Raw genomic sequence first — 16,811 nt, 5'->3', positions numbered from 1 at the left:
TATGTTTATGTTTTAAATAATATTTAATACATTAAGGCTACATATAGATAATGGGCCAGTTAGCTAAAGCCAACGTCGCATTGGGCCGATCTGCGGTCGTCGATCTACCGCAACAATCATCCAATATAAAAATCAATTATTCGGTCGAAACCGAGCCCAAACATTACACGGCGATTCAGTCGTCACTGATCTACAGTTGACGGAAGATCGGTAACGGTGTGTGAATTGCAATTATAAACTTGAAAGTGTTTGTTTGTTACCTTACAGTCCTTTAACAGATTAACCATTACCAGAAGGAGACTTTGTACAAAAGTCGTTTGCTTGGATACCTCTGTCCCATTCGTGTTTCAACCGTAAAGCAGTTGTGTTTGCATGGCTGTGTTTCGATTTGAAGAGGGGATATGGCGTGAATTTACAGGGTACAGAAAAATAACACCTGATTTCTCAGGAATGGCAACGCATGGAGGATATCATGGGCGATACAGTATACTCTGTTATGTTCATGGTACTGCTCATGTCTATAGGCGACGGTTACTACTTTCCATCAGGTGAGCCGTCAGCTTGTTTGCCATTCTAAGTTGTATAAAAAAAAAAAAACAATTACTATGAAATTTTATTTTATTTATTATTTCGCACATTATTTCGAAGTACTTACGGATAAGTTCCACAAACAGGGTGTAATTGGAGGCGGAGTTAAGGGGTCCATCTTTCACTTTAATGGCGATATCTGAATAGTCGTTATCGTCGACAACCTTATCCGACATTATGGCGTCTTTGCTATAGTCACTGTAGATAGATAGATACTTTTTATTATCCAAAAACTACATAATTTTAAATATTACTAAAATAACAAAATTGTTCGACTCGACAATGTTTGTATATAGGAGATATTTAAGAAAAATTAAATTTAATAAGCTTAATAGCCAAAACAAAGTTTTTTTTTACTAATTAGGTATGTCCGTCTTTGTTTCGGCATCATGCAAAAACTATACGACCAAATCGTATGAGGTTTTCATACTAGTGATCCTGAAAGTTTATTTTGGTCTTTGTGGAACACAATTTTAAATTACAGATTACAAATCTATGTATACATCTTTAACAATTTCCACTCCAATGTCGAGTGTAACTCGACATTGATTTTGTTCCACCAGCTCCACTGTCGAGTGACACTCGACATAGTGTAATACTTCTTTTTGCGGACAATTTAAAAAAAGGTGGGATTTTTTACTACAAGTTTTGATAAAGACATCTCACACTTACTACGAAACGTGGCAACAGCGCTGATTTCTACAACTGTCACCGATTGCACTGTTATAATAATTCGGCAAAATACAAAAAAACCCCTAAAAGTTAAAAAAACGCAATTTTAGCGTGGAGCTGGTGGAATAAAAAGAAAAAAAGGCTTGCAATGGAAAGGGTTAATCTAAGATAACAGCTTTTTTTATTGTAGCATGAGATTTGACCAAACCATCCTCAGTAAATGCAGAGATGACATGGTCCACGAATATGACCAACCGAAAAGAGAATGTTCTACTCTCAACGATACTAAGTGCTTTATCACGCTGCGTTTAAAAGATCCGAGGTTATAGGATGAAGGAAATACGTCACGGGAACTGCGATTTCAAATTACTATGACACGGTTCACGTAAGAGTTGGCAAACTAATTTGTACGTGCTTACCCATCGGAGTCTCTCCTCCGGCGTGTCAGCGGCGTCTCCGTAGTGATATCGTCCTCATCTAACAGAGGGTCGGCGGTAGTGGTGGGCGCGGCCGTGGTCACTGTTGTCGAGGTTGTGGTCACTTCGTTACGGTGTGGTGTGTACCGACAGCGGCGGCACTGTTCGTTTGCGAGCGACGGATGCCCCCTGTCATCTATTGAGCGATCGTCGCCCATCACTATTTCGGAATCTTTTGGAAAATTCTCACTGTAATTGATATTTGGAATTAAACAGTTGAATGCTACGTTCTAGTTACTGTGTATATGCTATATAATTTTACAAACAGGAATCAAAAGTGAAGTTAGTACAATCAAGTGATTACTTTTTATTCTACATTTTTTTTTTTTATATCTCTTTATCATAGTTTACTTAAATGATCGTATTAACACTCGTCTCTTTAAAAGTTAATATTATTATAATTTTTTTTAAAAGTAATTCGATGAAGGCATGTGCAATGGTTGCCAAAGATGTATGAAAAATGTAAGAGATCCTTTTATGGGATAAGTCCGCCATTGTATATTAAATCATTTATCAGTGCTTAATTTGAATTATGTACAATAAAGATTTTACAATACAATACAATACAATACAATTTATTTAAGAGATGGTAAGGGTGGGAGCGGAGGGGAAGGGGCTTTGTCCATCATTGTCTGATGCCCATCTAAAAGATAGGTGCGATATTTTCAGCTATGCGTCAAGGTCTAAAAGTACATACGCGCCCTTTTTAAGGGACCAAGCCTTTTGGAAAATAATCTTAAATAGTCCCCAATAGGGATTGCAATTTTTGATTTATGTACTGTTTGCCACTCACTTGGATATGATGTCTGTGAGGTAAGCACCGATAACAGGTTGCACCGCATGCGCCTCCTCGTACTGTATGATATTGATTTCCGGAGGCTGCTGGAGGTTTTTCCAGTCCATGTCCGGTAGAAGACGGACCATAAACACCCTGAGGCAGTAATATTTTTTTATACAACTTAAAATAGCAAAAAGCTACTTATTTATTTAAACTTTAATGCACATTATTATTTATCTATACTAATATTATAAAAAGGAAAATTTTGATTTTTGTAATGAATTGTCATAATAGATACTTGTAACAATTTGTTTTGTTTTTATGACGCTTACATGCCAGCCCATCTGATGGAAAGTCATTCATTCAACATCTAGAGAAGGATATTCTCTATCCCATAATAGTAAGTGTATATAAAATTTCATAGTGATTGGTTAAGTCGTTAAGGCGCTATAAGGCAACAAACAAACAAACAAACTCTTTTATATAATATTAGTATAGTCATTGCAATAGTATATATATATATAATAAAAAATCTCTGATTACCTATAGCAGCAAATAGGTCCATTTCTTTCTGTGATTCTCGGTAAAAACATTTTAAAATAATATTTATTATTATTCGTGTCGTGAATCTGAAAGCAAATAGAAAGAGAAATAGTTATAGTTTAGTAAGGTACTAACAAATTTTGGTATTTACTAATTGTAGTATTCAGAGGGAATTCCTAAATTATAATTCATTTAAGGGTAAGTACATAGAGTGAAATTAAACCTTTGTCCTAAAGAAAACGGTCGAAAGGTGAAAAATATTGATAATTACTGTTTTTCCCTAACTAAGGATGACTGGAAGAGAATGGATTATTAGAAATGGAGACCAGTAATCTCATTGCTAGTAACGTGATGGCTGGATATCATCATTTGTTTGGTTAGCAGTGAAGGGAAAGACGGCCGACTGGGCCGTACAAAGCGAGCGAATGGAGACTTTATCACGCTGCGTTAAAGTCCCTATTCGCTTGTACTTATCACAAAAATTATAAATCATATTTCACTTTCAATAGTAAATAGTAGCGAGTATGATATTAAATCAGTGCAAGCGAAAATCACTTCTATGATTTGTCATTTTTGATACCGCTGTGAATATAAACAATCATTTTATCAAATTATAATGAATTAAATGTAGCAATACTTTCCATGCCTAGTTGATAGTCAGTCAGGGCAAACGATTTTGTAAGTCATCATCATTAACGCTATCGGTATACAATGGCGGGGCACCAATGATAAATGACTGATGAAGATAAAAGCAGATCAGTTAGCCCATCCTGACGAATTCAACTAGAATTAGCTACGATGGTTTCCAGAGAGAATTACGTGGAGGTCGATCTGACAGGGTATATTGCTAGTAATGGGACTATTTGTCCCCCATTACTAACAATTCCTTACCCCCAAATTTTTTTTTCTTTTTTTTTTATGGATAAAAATGGTATGGTAACCCCACCTGCGTTAACGGGATACGCCGGCGGAGCACCAGTAAAGGGTGATAGATGAGAATGAAAACAGGCCAGTTAGTTAATCAGTTGTTACTTCCATAGGTCGGTAGACCTATGTACAGAAATGGAAAGTACGGTATAGAGTTGGCCACCCCTTCCTTTCCCGTGGGTGTTGTAAGAGGCGACTAAGGGAACTTAATAGTCAAGAGACGGGCAGCAGCGTCCCTCCTAAAACATCACTAAAGCCTAAGCCTAACTGCGTTTACCAAGCTGCCTGCCTGTCAAGTGTGAAAAATATTGTAAAAATCCCCTTTATGGAGGAGGCGTATGTTCAGTTAACGACCGTATGGTATGATACAAATGACTTTTGGACAAGTGTTACTACTTAATTAAGGGCTTGTAAGATTAGAAAACAATTCCACTTTATAAACACATACATAATACTTTGTCATTACTAGTAAAAAAAAAAATACTATAAAAATATTAAAATTTTGCATGCCATTGTTTTGGTTAAACACGCTTGTTCATAACATATTATTACTAGCATCTGTACACTGTGTTTTTCAGCGAATAAATAAATTATTATTATTATATTTTAAATTTACGATATTTTGGCTTAAAACCGGTTTTACAGGTGTACACGGGCTTAAGCCAAGTGCATAACTGTCTGCTATGTTGTTTGTATAAATGTAATTTGTTTGTGTAATCTGTTTGTAATATTATGTTAACCTGTAGATGTACCAGGAACTTCTAGTCCAATTTGCAGTAACTTCCCGATAATTCGGCACGTATTTAGGATTACGGCTTTCTGTGATTGATGGTAAGTATTGGGTTGGGCACAGTAGAAGGAAAAATAGAGGGCAAAAGAGGAAGAGGAAGACCGAGGAATAACTACATGGGACAGATAAAAGAAACACTAGGTGTCATTTCGTATGGGGAGGTCAAGGATATGGCCTTGGATAGAGCTGGCTGAAAGATGCATGAATTAGTTGCACCGACAAGAGGAAACTCTTGAAATGAAGAGAGATTGGGTGGTAACTTTAGCGTATTTATCGACTGATGCAGCTGTTTCGGTATCACACCTGTCGTGGAGAGTACAATTGGAACTATTGTCACTTTTTGTAAGTTCCACAGTCGGGTTATTCCGTATATGAGTTCGGTTTATTTAGATATTGTATTTAGTAGGTATATAGACTTGTACCTTGCGCCAGCGCGGGCGCGGCGGCACGTCGGGCGGCTCGGGCGGCGTGGCGCAGCGCCGCGTGTCGTGGTCGCCGCGCCGCCGCATGCGCGTCATGGCGCTCAGCCGCACAGTGTAGTTCGTGTTCGGCTGCAGCCCGTCCACCCTAAACACCAACCACGGTTTTTTCATATCATAAATTGTACGCACCCCAACGCCGCATGCGATTGCGTGCTTGTCGATTATTATCGGCACCGCCGGTTCGCACCTGTACTGCTCAGTTTGCTCCCACTTATCAGGCTATTTCTCTGCTCAATTCTCTGATTGCTCAGCAACCAGATATTGATATATTTAATGACAAATTTAATACCAGAGGGAGACTTTGTACAAAAGTCGATTGCTTGTGTACCTCTGTCCCATTCGTGTTTCAACCGTGAAGCAGTTGTGTTTGCATGGCTGTGTTTCGGTTTGAAGGATGAGATATGGCGTGAATTTATTGGGTACAGAGGAATAACACCTGAGTCCTCAGGAATGGCAACGCATGGGGGTATCATGGACGAAACAGTATACTCTGTTATGTCCATGGTACTGCTCATGTCTATAGGCGACGGTTACCACTTTCCATCAGGTGGGCCGTCAGCTTGTTTACCATTCTAAGTTGTATAAAAAATTGTATTTAAATGCTGTTTAAAATTTTTGGAATACTGTAAGTGTCGTGAGTAAATTATAAATAAATAAAATTATAATATTTATAGACATAAAAACAGAACATTTAAAACTTAAAACCAAATAAATAAATTGTAAATTCATCATTTCACTTGATATTCCGATAGTGAAGTGTTGAATTGGCTCTCAATATTTAGGGAAACGGTATTCTTTAGTAAAAAAAAAAAACCTCGGTTTTTTTTATGTGTGAAGATGAAACGGTAACCCCGCCTGCGCTATCGGTATAATTACGCTGACGGGGCACCAGTGAGAAATAATAAATAGGCGGAGAGAAATCAAGATCATAAGAGAGTAGGCCAATTGTGATGAATACAGCACTAAATAACCACAACGATTTTCAGGTAGAACCTAACTTTTATCTATTCCACAAACATAAAATCAAATTTTTAATGAAAAAGATACGTACCTAATACTTCGAGAATCGTTAGTGGTGAATTTAGTCAATGGTCCCCATATTTCTTCCTTCATGTTACCGTAACGATCTTTGAAATTTGCATTGCCCGTCAGTTCCATCTGAAAAAAAAAAAAAATAAAAATTCCAGTTAAAAATTGAAGATTGTGTTCCACAAAAAAAAAAAAAAAAAAACTGACATCAATTATGGTATATTGATTATAAACTAAACTTCTGTACCGATTTTGATAACATTTTTATTTGACCAATCTATAAGTATATTCTTTAATTGTATATCAGATAAAAAAGAAATTTATAGATGATGGAGTTATAAGGTGACAAACATAATTTTTTTTTTTTATACAACTTAGAATGGCAAACAAGCTGACGGTCCACCTGATGGAAAGTGGTATCCGTCGCCTATAGACATGAGCAGTACCATAACATAACAGAGTATACTATTTCACCCATGATACCCCCCATGCGTACCGTACGTAGTCGGGTGAAAATTATGGAATACTTATAGATATTTAAATTACTTTTTTATCCTTAATGCTTGAGTTTAACGATAAATTTGGTGGTAGGAACCCTCTTAAAATATGGTAAAATTGAATATCTTTTTTTTATTGATTATTCCTTAATAATATATTTTTTTTTGTGCTATGTATTGGGTTTCAGTTCCCAAGCATTTGCGTTTGCGCTTTTGGTGTACGCTCGCGTATGCCAAGGTTTGCAGCTGGTTGACTTATCATATGATGGATTTGGGCTTCATCATTGAGTGGGCACTGAGAGCATGACTTTTAAGATAACCTTTCTGATGCGGATTGATGGGCGATGAGTTATCATTGTGAGTTTTGCTATTTACAGGTTGAACAGTTGATAGAGTCGATAGAAAATTTTGGAGGTTTGATACCTTACGAAGAGGGTGAACCCTTACTAATATTATAAATGTGAAAGCGAGTTTGTTTGTATGTTACCTTATAACGCCTTATCCAATTATTATGAAATTTGATTTACACATACTATATAGGATCGAGAAAGATATAAGCTACTTTTTATCGCTGTCAGTAAACATATTCCGGTCACGCGGACAAAGTCGCGGGTAAAATTTAGTACCTAATAAATATTTTGCATGTGCTATTGTAATAAACGTAGTTAAATAAACTTCATTGTACTTCCAAACAATTATAATAGATTACTTAAAAACAAAAAAAAAAAAACAAGAAATAAACACAAAAAAAAAAATGTGGCCTTATTATTAAAAGTAATCCCTTTCATGTGACCTTTGTATAACAGTTGGTGTAGATAGAGTATATATTGTATAAAAATAGTACCCTTTCCAGTGCGTATTAAAAAAAAAACCTGTCAATGCTCTTTTTGTAATCTCTCTCTAATAAACTACGTGTCGCTTTTATATAAGTTTTATTTAAAATTATTAATAATAACATGTATATATACACCTGATAGGGTATATTGCCAGGAAAGGTGCTGCTTTGTTATTGGTGATTAGATTACCGTGGGCCAAGTGACCTGACTTCATCCTAACTTATCATCCTTTACTCATACTATCCTAAACCAATAACGAGAAGTAATTAAAAACAGACTAGCTTTTACCCCTGACTTTGTACGCGTAATTGTTATTCGCGTGACCATGTTGATTAACTGGGATAAGAAATCTAATAAATATACTTTTATTTAATAAGTATGTTAAATTTATGACGATTGGTCGAGACGTTGAAACGCAAAAAGGTAACAAATAAACAAACAAACTAACTTTCATATTTATAGTCGTTAAGACGCTAAGACTTTCATATTTATAATATTAGTAAAGTAGTATTTTTTTGATGGGTGAAAATGGTATGGTAACCCCGCCTGCGCTAACGCGATACGCTGGCGCAGCACCAGTGAAGGGTGATAGATGAGAATGAAAACAGGCCGGTTAGCCCATCATGATGAATTCATCAGGAATTAACCATGATAGTTTCCAGGGGGAACCGCGAGGAGGTCGACCTGGTTGGGTATATTGCTAGCAATGGGATTTTTAGTCTCCATTACTAACAATCCCTTTCCCCCCAGTAAGGTATTATTAGGTTATCATTCTTTTTAACTCACTGTGTATCCTTTAATTTCAGCGTTGGGTTTCAGCGGCGGCTTCCACGTGAGTATCACAACGCGACTAGTGGTGCAATTTATGTGCACATCGCTGGGTTTCCCCGGTATACCATCTAGTGTTGCCGCCTCCTTCTCTTTCGACCACTCCCCGCAGGTCTTGGTGTAGTCGGAACATGCACGCACCTGTTGATGCACATGTAAACAATTTTTTTAATTAAAAAACAAACAAATGTCATCGAGATATCAGGGAGCAGGAGGCCGAGCGAGCTAGGAATCTCTTTAAGACAGGATAGTCTAGATTTTTAACTAAGCAGTTAAAAATCAAATTTAACGAGACCTTTTGAATACTGATAATCATCATCATTGGAGTCATTCATTGTCCACCATCAATAAGACTAATACAAGAAAAGGCACTGAAGTCTCATTGCCATCCTGCAATATGTTTGAGGTTATGGCTACATTGCATTTCATTGTGTTTAAATGATGCAAGCGTAGGCCTTACAAGCATGAAAATTACCAGGCTGCTTATGTAAGATCACTTAATCTAAGAGCATTACTCCTAATATTGAAACACGAGACTGAGACGTCACAAAGTTGAATCAAGATGAATAATAAATACAACAAGTAAACATTCTCACCCGAAAAATGTAAGTGCTGTAGGGTTCCAAGCTATCAAACATGTATGGAAGGTTCCTATTGTCCCGAGAGTGGTATGCTTGACGAGGTGTAGTTTCACCTTTTTTCTTCGCCTCGAGTATGTAGTAGTGAATCAAATTTGCTATCACTGTGGGCGGTGCCATGAGTCCTAACGTAACCGAAGTAGCTGAAAACCCATTTATGGAAATTTCTGGAATAAACATGGGCTCTTTGTCCAGAGTTGTCACCGCATCAGTGAAATTATCATTTGCTTCCCCCATTCTAGTTTTTACATGAAGTTTAACTTTATATGTGGCAGATTTCGTAAGGTTCTTGATAATGTACGACGTGTTTCTGATATCAATCTTTACGGGGAGAAGCTCAAAGCCGTCAGTTCCGTTGGTGGCCTTTACCTCTTTTATATATAAATAATAAGCATCTACAGGCAAGTTATATGAATGTACAGTCCAATTAATATAGAGTTGTGTTGTGTTAATAGGTACAACGCTATTAATTTTGATCTCTGGTTCTGCATATACAATTATGTCAGTCTCGCCGGATATGTTTTTTAAGCTGACTTTATCAAATATCTCACAGATGTACGTGCCATTGGCTTCTTTGTCGATATGAAGTTTATATTCGCTCTTTATTTGCCTCAGGTTAATAGGCTCCGCTGTTCTGCCGCCAAAATCATAACCTTTTTCAGCTTTCTTCCACCATTGTACTTCGGTAGGCATGTCGTACACTGTGATAAAATAAATTGCTATTTAAAAAACCTGATTATTTCGTACTGTATACAGCAAACTAATTAATTACAGCATAATATCTATTGAAATAGCTAATCACTGTGATAGATATGGATGTAGTCTTGGCTATATACATGCACAAAGGGAATTAAAAGAAGGCACGGTGAGCTTGGCGTGCTAGACAGTGTTGAACAGGTCAGAAGACAGCAGTAGCGAAGACGAAAGTCCTTCCTAGTCAACTACAAATACATTGGACACATCCACTCATCTTCGATAGTACTATAGGTGCTTAGCAACGCACGTGCTAAACATTACAATCGGCAAGCGACCGTCTATACAAATATCACAGGAACAAGACGACAAGATGTTGCGAGAAGGATAGAACGAGTAACACCGCTAGTTTTATAATTTAATTTATTCCTATAAATTGCGGAGAATTCTGTAAATAAATCGAGTCTAAACTTATCGGCCTTTCTCTTCATATCTTTTTTTTTTTTTTATACGACTTAGAATGGCAAACAAGCTGACGGCCCACCTGATGGAAAGTGGTAACCGTCGCCTATAGACATGAGCAGTACCATGGACATAACAGAGTATACTGTTTCGCCCATGATACCCCCCCATGCGTTGCCATTCCTGAGGACTCAGGTGTTATTCCTCTGTACCCAGTAAATACAAGCAGTACGAAACCAACAGTACCATTATATTAGCTACCGCTATTTCCATCCCCATCCCCGCCCGCACTGACGTCCTTACCGCGTCTGCGAGCTGCAGCCTGCAGTGCGAGACGAGACGCTGTAATACAAAGCGCCGTACGCCCCCCCACCCCCCCAAGAAGACTTTCGGATGAAGTCGAAATAGTTGTCGGAAACGACAAACATAGTGAGTTCATAAAATTCCGGTTGTGCATGTATATTAATATTGTTAGAAAATGAACATAAGTTTTAAAAACAATATAGTGCTGGCTATTTCGTTATTTTGTTACAATTTCATACCAAGAGTTCATACTAATATCTAGCAATACATTTTAGTCAATTTTTATAAACATTTTCATTATTTAAAAAAAATAGCTTTCTATTTTTAAAAATAATAATAACGGACTTAACACCGGACTGTGTTCTTTACTAGCTAACCATTGGGCAAATCGAGAAATAAGTAGACTTTGCAGTCACTTTAAGTTTTTTTCATGCATCTCTGAATGTCAAACAAGCTGACGGCCCACCTGATGGAAAATAGTAACCATCGCCTATAGATATAAACAGTACTATAGACTTAACAGAGTATACTATAGTTGAGCAGTAGTAATTTAAAGCTATATTACCTTCAAATATACAAAAAAGGTCTACACTAGCACTTTTTTCGGTAGCTTTAGTGGTATTCTGTACTAGAGGTCCCTTGGTGTTATTGACCAGTTTACCAGGGAAGCGCATATCAAGTGTCATAACTTTAGTAGTTTCTTCATCGTTATCTAATTTGGCAATACACGTATAATTCCCCTCGTCTTCTTTCGTGGCATTCGTTATTGTTAAATTAGAGATTGTTAATTTGACTGGCGTGTCATATACATCTTTTCCCGATACTGTTATCACCTTCTCTTTTATTCTGTGGAGAAAATATTACAATGTTATTTTATTTTGTACAGAGTCGATTGTACCAGACTTTTCAACGAGTTGAATGTGTTTTAAGTTTTTGCTTTTTTTTACTGTTAAGCGCGATTGATCACAATTCTACCCAATCGAAGGTGGGATGATATAGTCTAAAATGGAGCTTGCGGACTCACGAATAGTCTATTTACATTTGCCTTAAATTTGTCTAGATTAAGATGTTCATGAAAGCAAATAGTTTTTCAGAATGGATCGAACGGAATCGATTTAAATCGAAAGGTTCAAAATTTATTTTTAATTTCGATTACGTTTTTGCAATTCTTTTAATGGATGGAAGAGTTGTCTTGCTTAGCTGACAGCGCACTAATAAGGAACGATAGGTGAGGATGAAAGTGAGTCAGTTAACACTTCGCAACGATTTCATCAAAAATTAACCACATTTTCCACCCCATTTTTTTTTTCTGACAGACTAACTGCTAGCAATGGGACCGCTAGTGTCCTTTACTAACATCCAGGCAACACCTAGTGTAAAATAAAATACTTTAATAAAATAAATTATTATATAAAAATAAATTATATTTAAAAAACAAATTATATTTAAAAAATAAATTATGAGTAATATTAAATAAGTACTTTTTATATCAATCCCTGACGTAACAAACATTCATTATCATTTCATATTAATACGACTTTTACCTCGTTCTGTGGTTATAATTCTATTATTAGAGGATAATATGACGTGATATGTGAGTACTGACCGTTCGTCTTCTTCTATAACCTTTTCTTTAAATATCCACGTTATATTCGCCGTTTCTGCTTTCACAGAGCACGTCAAGTTAGCTTGCCCGCCAATCTCGCCTTTTGGTGCTACATCTAATTCGGATGCGTCCAGACCTGAAATTTATAATATAGTTACTTAATACAAATGTAAATAGAGAATCAATTGACTTGATAAGGTAATCTGATGACAAATGATGATACATTTTATAGTATTTCTGTGTTAATTATCATCGTTTCAGCAGTTAACTTTCCACTGCTGGACATAAATTTTCTCCATAAGGGATTTTACGAGTAGTTACTATGCTAGGCAGGCAGGTCGGTAACCACAATTAGGTTTTTAGAGATGTTTTAAGATGACGCTGTTGCTTGTTCCTCTATCATTAAATTTCTTTACGACAATCACAGGTATGGAAGGGGCGGTCTTTTACATGCCGGGACCACACGGACAACATGTATTAATATTGATTGTAACTGTGATTGATTGTAGCTTGATAGCTTTTTATTTTATTTTTCATTATATGTACGAAGTTTGTGATAATCATTTTATCTATTCATAGTTCTTTTGTTGTAAGCTTAACTTATATTTGAAAAAAGCAACAGCTTTTTTGCCCGTTCTTCTCAGCTAAAATTTCATTTCGAACTGGGCGGTAGTTTTTAAAAAAAATTACTATTCAAAATTATTAAGTTTATTAGAATAAAATTTATTTATTATTATTATTATAGGCTATATCAGCTATTTTTAAAGTGGGTTCCGCAGTATCTAGGGGTTCCGTAGTGAAGGCACCAGAGATTCGTGAAATTATTTATACAGTATGAAACGTTAATGTTTATCCATAAAAAACAGCCATATTCAACCACGTTGACAAAACGTGAAATTATGTATACAGTGAAACAATTTCGTTATTCAATTCAGTTTTTGTTCTTACTTAAATTATAGTATCTTTGAATAGTAGTTCTATAAATATAAAAGTAATTTGGTGGGTGTTCCATTATCTTACAAGTTTAGGAACCTTGGACTATATAATTAATAATTATTGCCCCTAAGTACAGAGAACCGAAATCTAATTTTAATTATGGTAAATTAACATGAGCAGCTTTATTGTAAATTTTTTTTAAAGTAACACATTAATCATGGCAATATTAATATGAAACCATAGATAATGTAAATTACTACCCAAGAGACAAAGAACAGTGAAGATTAATATAATACATTCACACATGAATTATCAATGCTTACTTATATCACATATGTGAAATAATTAAAAGTGAGTTTCTTTGTTTGTTGTCCGACCAATCGTGATACAATTTGGTATACACATACTGTCGTATTCATAAAAATTTTGTCACTTTTCAAATTGGGAAGTTGGTACAAAAAAAAAAGAGGCAAAACAGTGCAATAGTTAAAATAAGCTTATGAGACGTTTGACATTCTTACGAATAAGTCAATTATATATATATATATATATATATATATATATATATATATATATATATATATATATATATATATATATATATATATATATATATATATATATATATATATAAAAATATGTACGTATTTTAAAAAGGGATGACTATCAGTTGTCTAATATCCATGGAACATTATCTAATAGTCCTAATAAAACACAGCTGTATAAGCTTTTTCTTACTGAAACTATATGTGTTACATGTTTTTTTTTCGAGCTATACTTGCTATTGGACGCACATGGCCTTTACAGCTTCATCGGGCGCGTGCAGGAACGAGCGCAGATGGTACTCCAAGCCCGCGAGAGGGGAGCGACGAAGTGTCGACTCGTACTGATGGACTGTGGCGTACGCCTAAGGGACTATTCACACTTATTCAGCTCTGTTCAGCTTTATCCCATAGAAAACAATGATTTTGTATGGAGACGTGTACGCATCCATTCAGCTTTCCACGTCTATTCTGCTTTCGCGGCAACTCAGTGTAAAATGAGAATAAATATGTATTTATTATGCGAATGCTGTAGAGAGCGTTCAGCGCTGTTCCGCCTCTAGGGACTATTCACACTTATTCAGCTCCATTCGCGTTTCGCTGAACGATTTTGGTCACACTTATACAACTCTGCTTCTATCAGCCGCGTACGGCGTCGTAAGAATGAGAACAGCCGTCAAAGCGTGCTATCTCCGCTGAAACGCTTGTCTACTGCTTAGGCCGTCACACTTTGACCCGGAAGACTCTGACCAGGGAGGTGAGGGCGAATTTTTTTTTAATGATTGATAAAGGAATCGTAACACCGACTGTGCTATCGATATACACTGGCAAGACACCAGTGAGGGATGATTAGTGAAGATGAAAAGGCAGGTCAGTTAGCTCATTGTGACAAATTGAAGGATAAATTATTCACTGTAGTTTCCAGGGGAATCGCGACCTGATAAGGTATATTGATAGCAATGGGGACTAACCTCCCCATTACTAACAATCCCTTCCCCCCAGGTACCTCATTATGAATGAACTGTGTGATGGTGCACATACACACAAGATATGTGCATATTTTGTTTTAAATAGAACTTGGGAGATATTTTGTTTTTTGGTACCATTTTTTTATGAAAATGGATTTTTTTTTTTATTTTATTTGTGTTTTTATTGATATACTTATATTGTATTACTCTTTAAAAATTTATATCTGAAACAAAGCATTGTGTAGCTTTGTGTGTCATGTTATAACATGATGATGATGATTGATCAAGGAAAATTACATTGTAATTTATTCACAATATGCAATGTTATTACATATAGACATTTAGCAAAATTAGTAACTAAAATTAGCACAAATATTACTTACTTTTATTTTTGTTATAACACAAATTTGTTAAGAAATTTCATAGACACATTTAATTGCAAATATTTGTAAATTACAAAACAGAGTCATAATTACCATATATATCACCATTTACTTGCGACTTTGTTGAAAAAGAAGGCTATAACTATTTCTAGGGTAATCCAGTCAGTGGTTTAGATGTACAAGTGTAATAAACAAACAAACTTACTTTTGTATTTACAATATTAGACAAGGATGGATATTAATTCTGTTTTTAATATTAATATATAGGTACTTATAATTATGTCTGTTAATATTTTTAAACTATTATTTCAAACTTTCCAAATCACACATTATTACCATACCTACTTGTACAATAATTAGTCTGTTTCTATAAGGTTGTTTAGAAAAGATTCCTCTCAGCAATAAGATTGCCTTACTGTGCTTATACATACATGTAACATTCTCACTAACAATATTGTGGCAGAACCAATTCTGATTCTGATAAATAATTTTCCAAACCAGTTTATAAATGACAGAGTTGTGAGGTAACAAATAATAATAAATACAAATAACTGAATTGAAAACCTCCTTCTATAATTAACCTTCTAACAAAGGGGGGAAAGGGATTGTTAGTAATGGAATCTAATAGTTCCATTGCTAGCAATGTACCCTCATCAGGTCGACGTCCATGCAGTTCCCCCTGGAAATCATCGTGGTTAATTCTTACACAATTCTTCATGATGGGCTAACCGACCTGCTTTCATCCTCACCTATCACTTCTTACTGGTGCCCTGCCAGCGTATACCGATAGCGCAGGCGGGATTACTGTTCCATTTTCAGCCATTAAAAAAAAAATCTTCTGACAAATGGTGAGAGAACTCTTATTGCTAGCAATATATTCTTACATGTTGGTCTTTATGCAGTCTCTTCTATAAACCATTAAACTTGATTCCTGAATTCGTTATGATAGGTCAGTTGCCCTAACTCTCATTTATCACTCACTGGCAACCTAGTAGGATATGGCTGTTTTTTATAGATAAATAAACATTAAACGGAAATTCTGCCTACAGTATTTTATGCTGGTAAGGCACCAATGGGGGAAGATAAATGAGGATAAAAGCAGAGTCAATCATAGTAAATTCATCAAGAAATAATTACAATTCCAGGGGTACAGCATGGAGGTGGATCTAACAGGGTATAATGCTAACGATGGGGTCATTAGTCCCTATTATTAACAATCCTTTTTCCTATGGAAGAAACTGTTAAAAGTGTTGACTGAACTGAAAATGTTGAATGAGATAAGTATTTTATCAACAGTCCAGACTTTCAATCTATTCAAAGAACATTCTTAACCATAAGGTACAGGATTGCTTTTGTTACTCTCTTCTTCTGATCTCTTTGAATGTAATCCTGAGCTTACCATTCTTTTATAATCTGTTAAAATTCTTTTATAATCCATTAAAAAAAATGAGGCTGGAATAGTCACTTAGTCATGCAGAAAGCTCACTAAAAATAGGAATAAAACATTTTCTTCTGGGAAACCTGATCATTGTTTATATATACTCTTTTGTATATTAAACATTCATTATTTTGAAGAAATGCCCTACTTAGGAATGACACATATAAATATTTTTAAACTCTTATTTTACTAAATTTTATACATAATTTTCTGAATCATTGCTTCAGTGTTCTACACATTTTTTTAGATAGGAAATATGGTCAATGGGTTCCTTTAGTTTAGGTTAGATTATTGTAAGTTATTTTACAAGAACAACATTGAATAGAATGGAATAGAAAATAATTCAACAGCAAAGAACGACCTGTTGTAACTATTTAATTTTTAGAACATTAAAAT

General features: G+C 35.4%; 1 protein-coding gene across 2 annotated transcripts in view; it reads right to left on the bottom strand.

Annotated features, from left to right (window-relative positions):
• Positions 1–16,811, bottom strand: part of LOC113509995 (tyrosine-protein phosphatase 69D) — a 48,111-nt gene that overhangs the window by 30,646 nt on the left and 654 nt on the right. For both annotated transcript variants that reach the window (XM_052897063.1, XM_052897064.1), the window contains exons 2-11: positions 12,149–12,284; positions 11,108–11,388; positions 9,043–9,785; positions 8,405–8,587; positions 6,308–6,414; positions 5,197–5,341; positions 3,058–3,143; positions 2,530–2,667; positions 1,680–1,925; positions 656–786 (exon numbers count right to left, since the gene is read on the bottom strand). In XM_052897063.1, the coding sequence (XP_052753023.1) occupies positions 656–786; positions 1,680–1,925; positions 2,530–2,667; positions 3,058–3,143; positions 5,197–5,341; positions 6,308–6,414; positions 8,405–8,587; positions 9,043–9,785; positions 11,108–11,388; positions 12,149–12,284 (2,196 nt within the window). The remainder of the gene's footprint in view (positions 1–655; positions 787–1,679; positions 1,926–2,529; positions 2,668–3,057; positions 3,144–5,196; positions 5,342–6,307; positions 6,415–8,404; positions 8,588–9,042; positions 9,786–11,107; positions 11,389–12,148; positions 12,285–16,811) is intronic.

This window comes from Galleria mellonella, unplaced genomic scaffold, assembly GCF_026898425.1.
Source record: "Galleria mellonella isolate WM207_F2 unplaced genomic scaffold, CSIRO_AGI_GalMel_v1 utg352, whole genome shotgun sequence".
Classification (NCBI taxonomy): Eukaryota; Metazoa; Arthropoda; class Insecta; order Lepidoptera; family Pyralidae; genus Galleria; species Galleria mellonella.
Note: the sequence above shows the minus strand (reverse complement) of the source record. Positions and strands in the feature narration are given on the sequence as shown.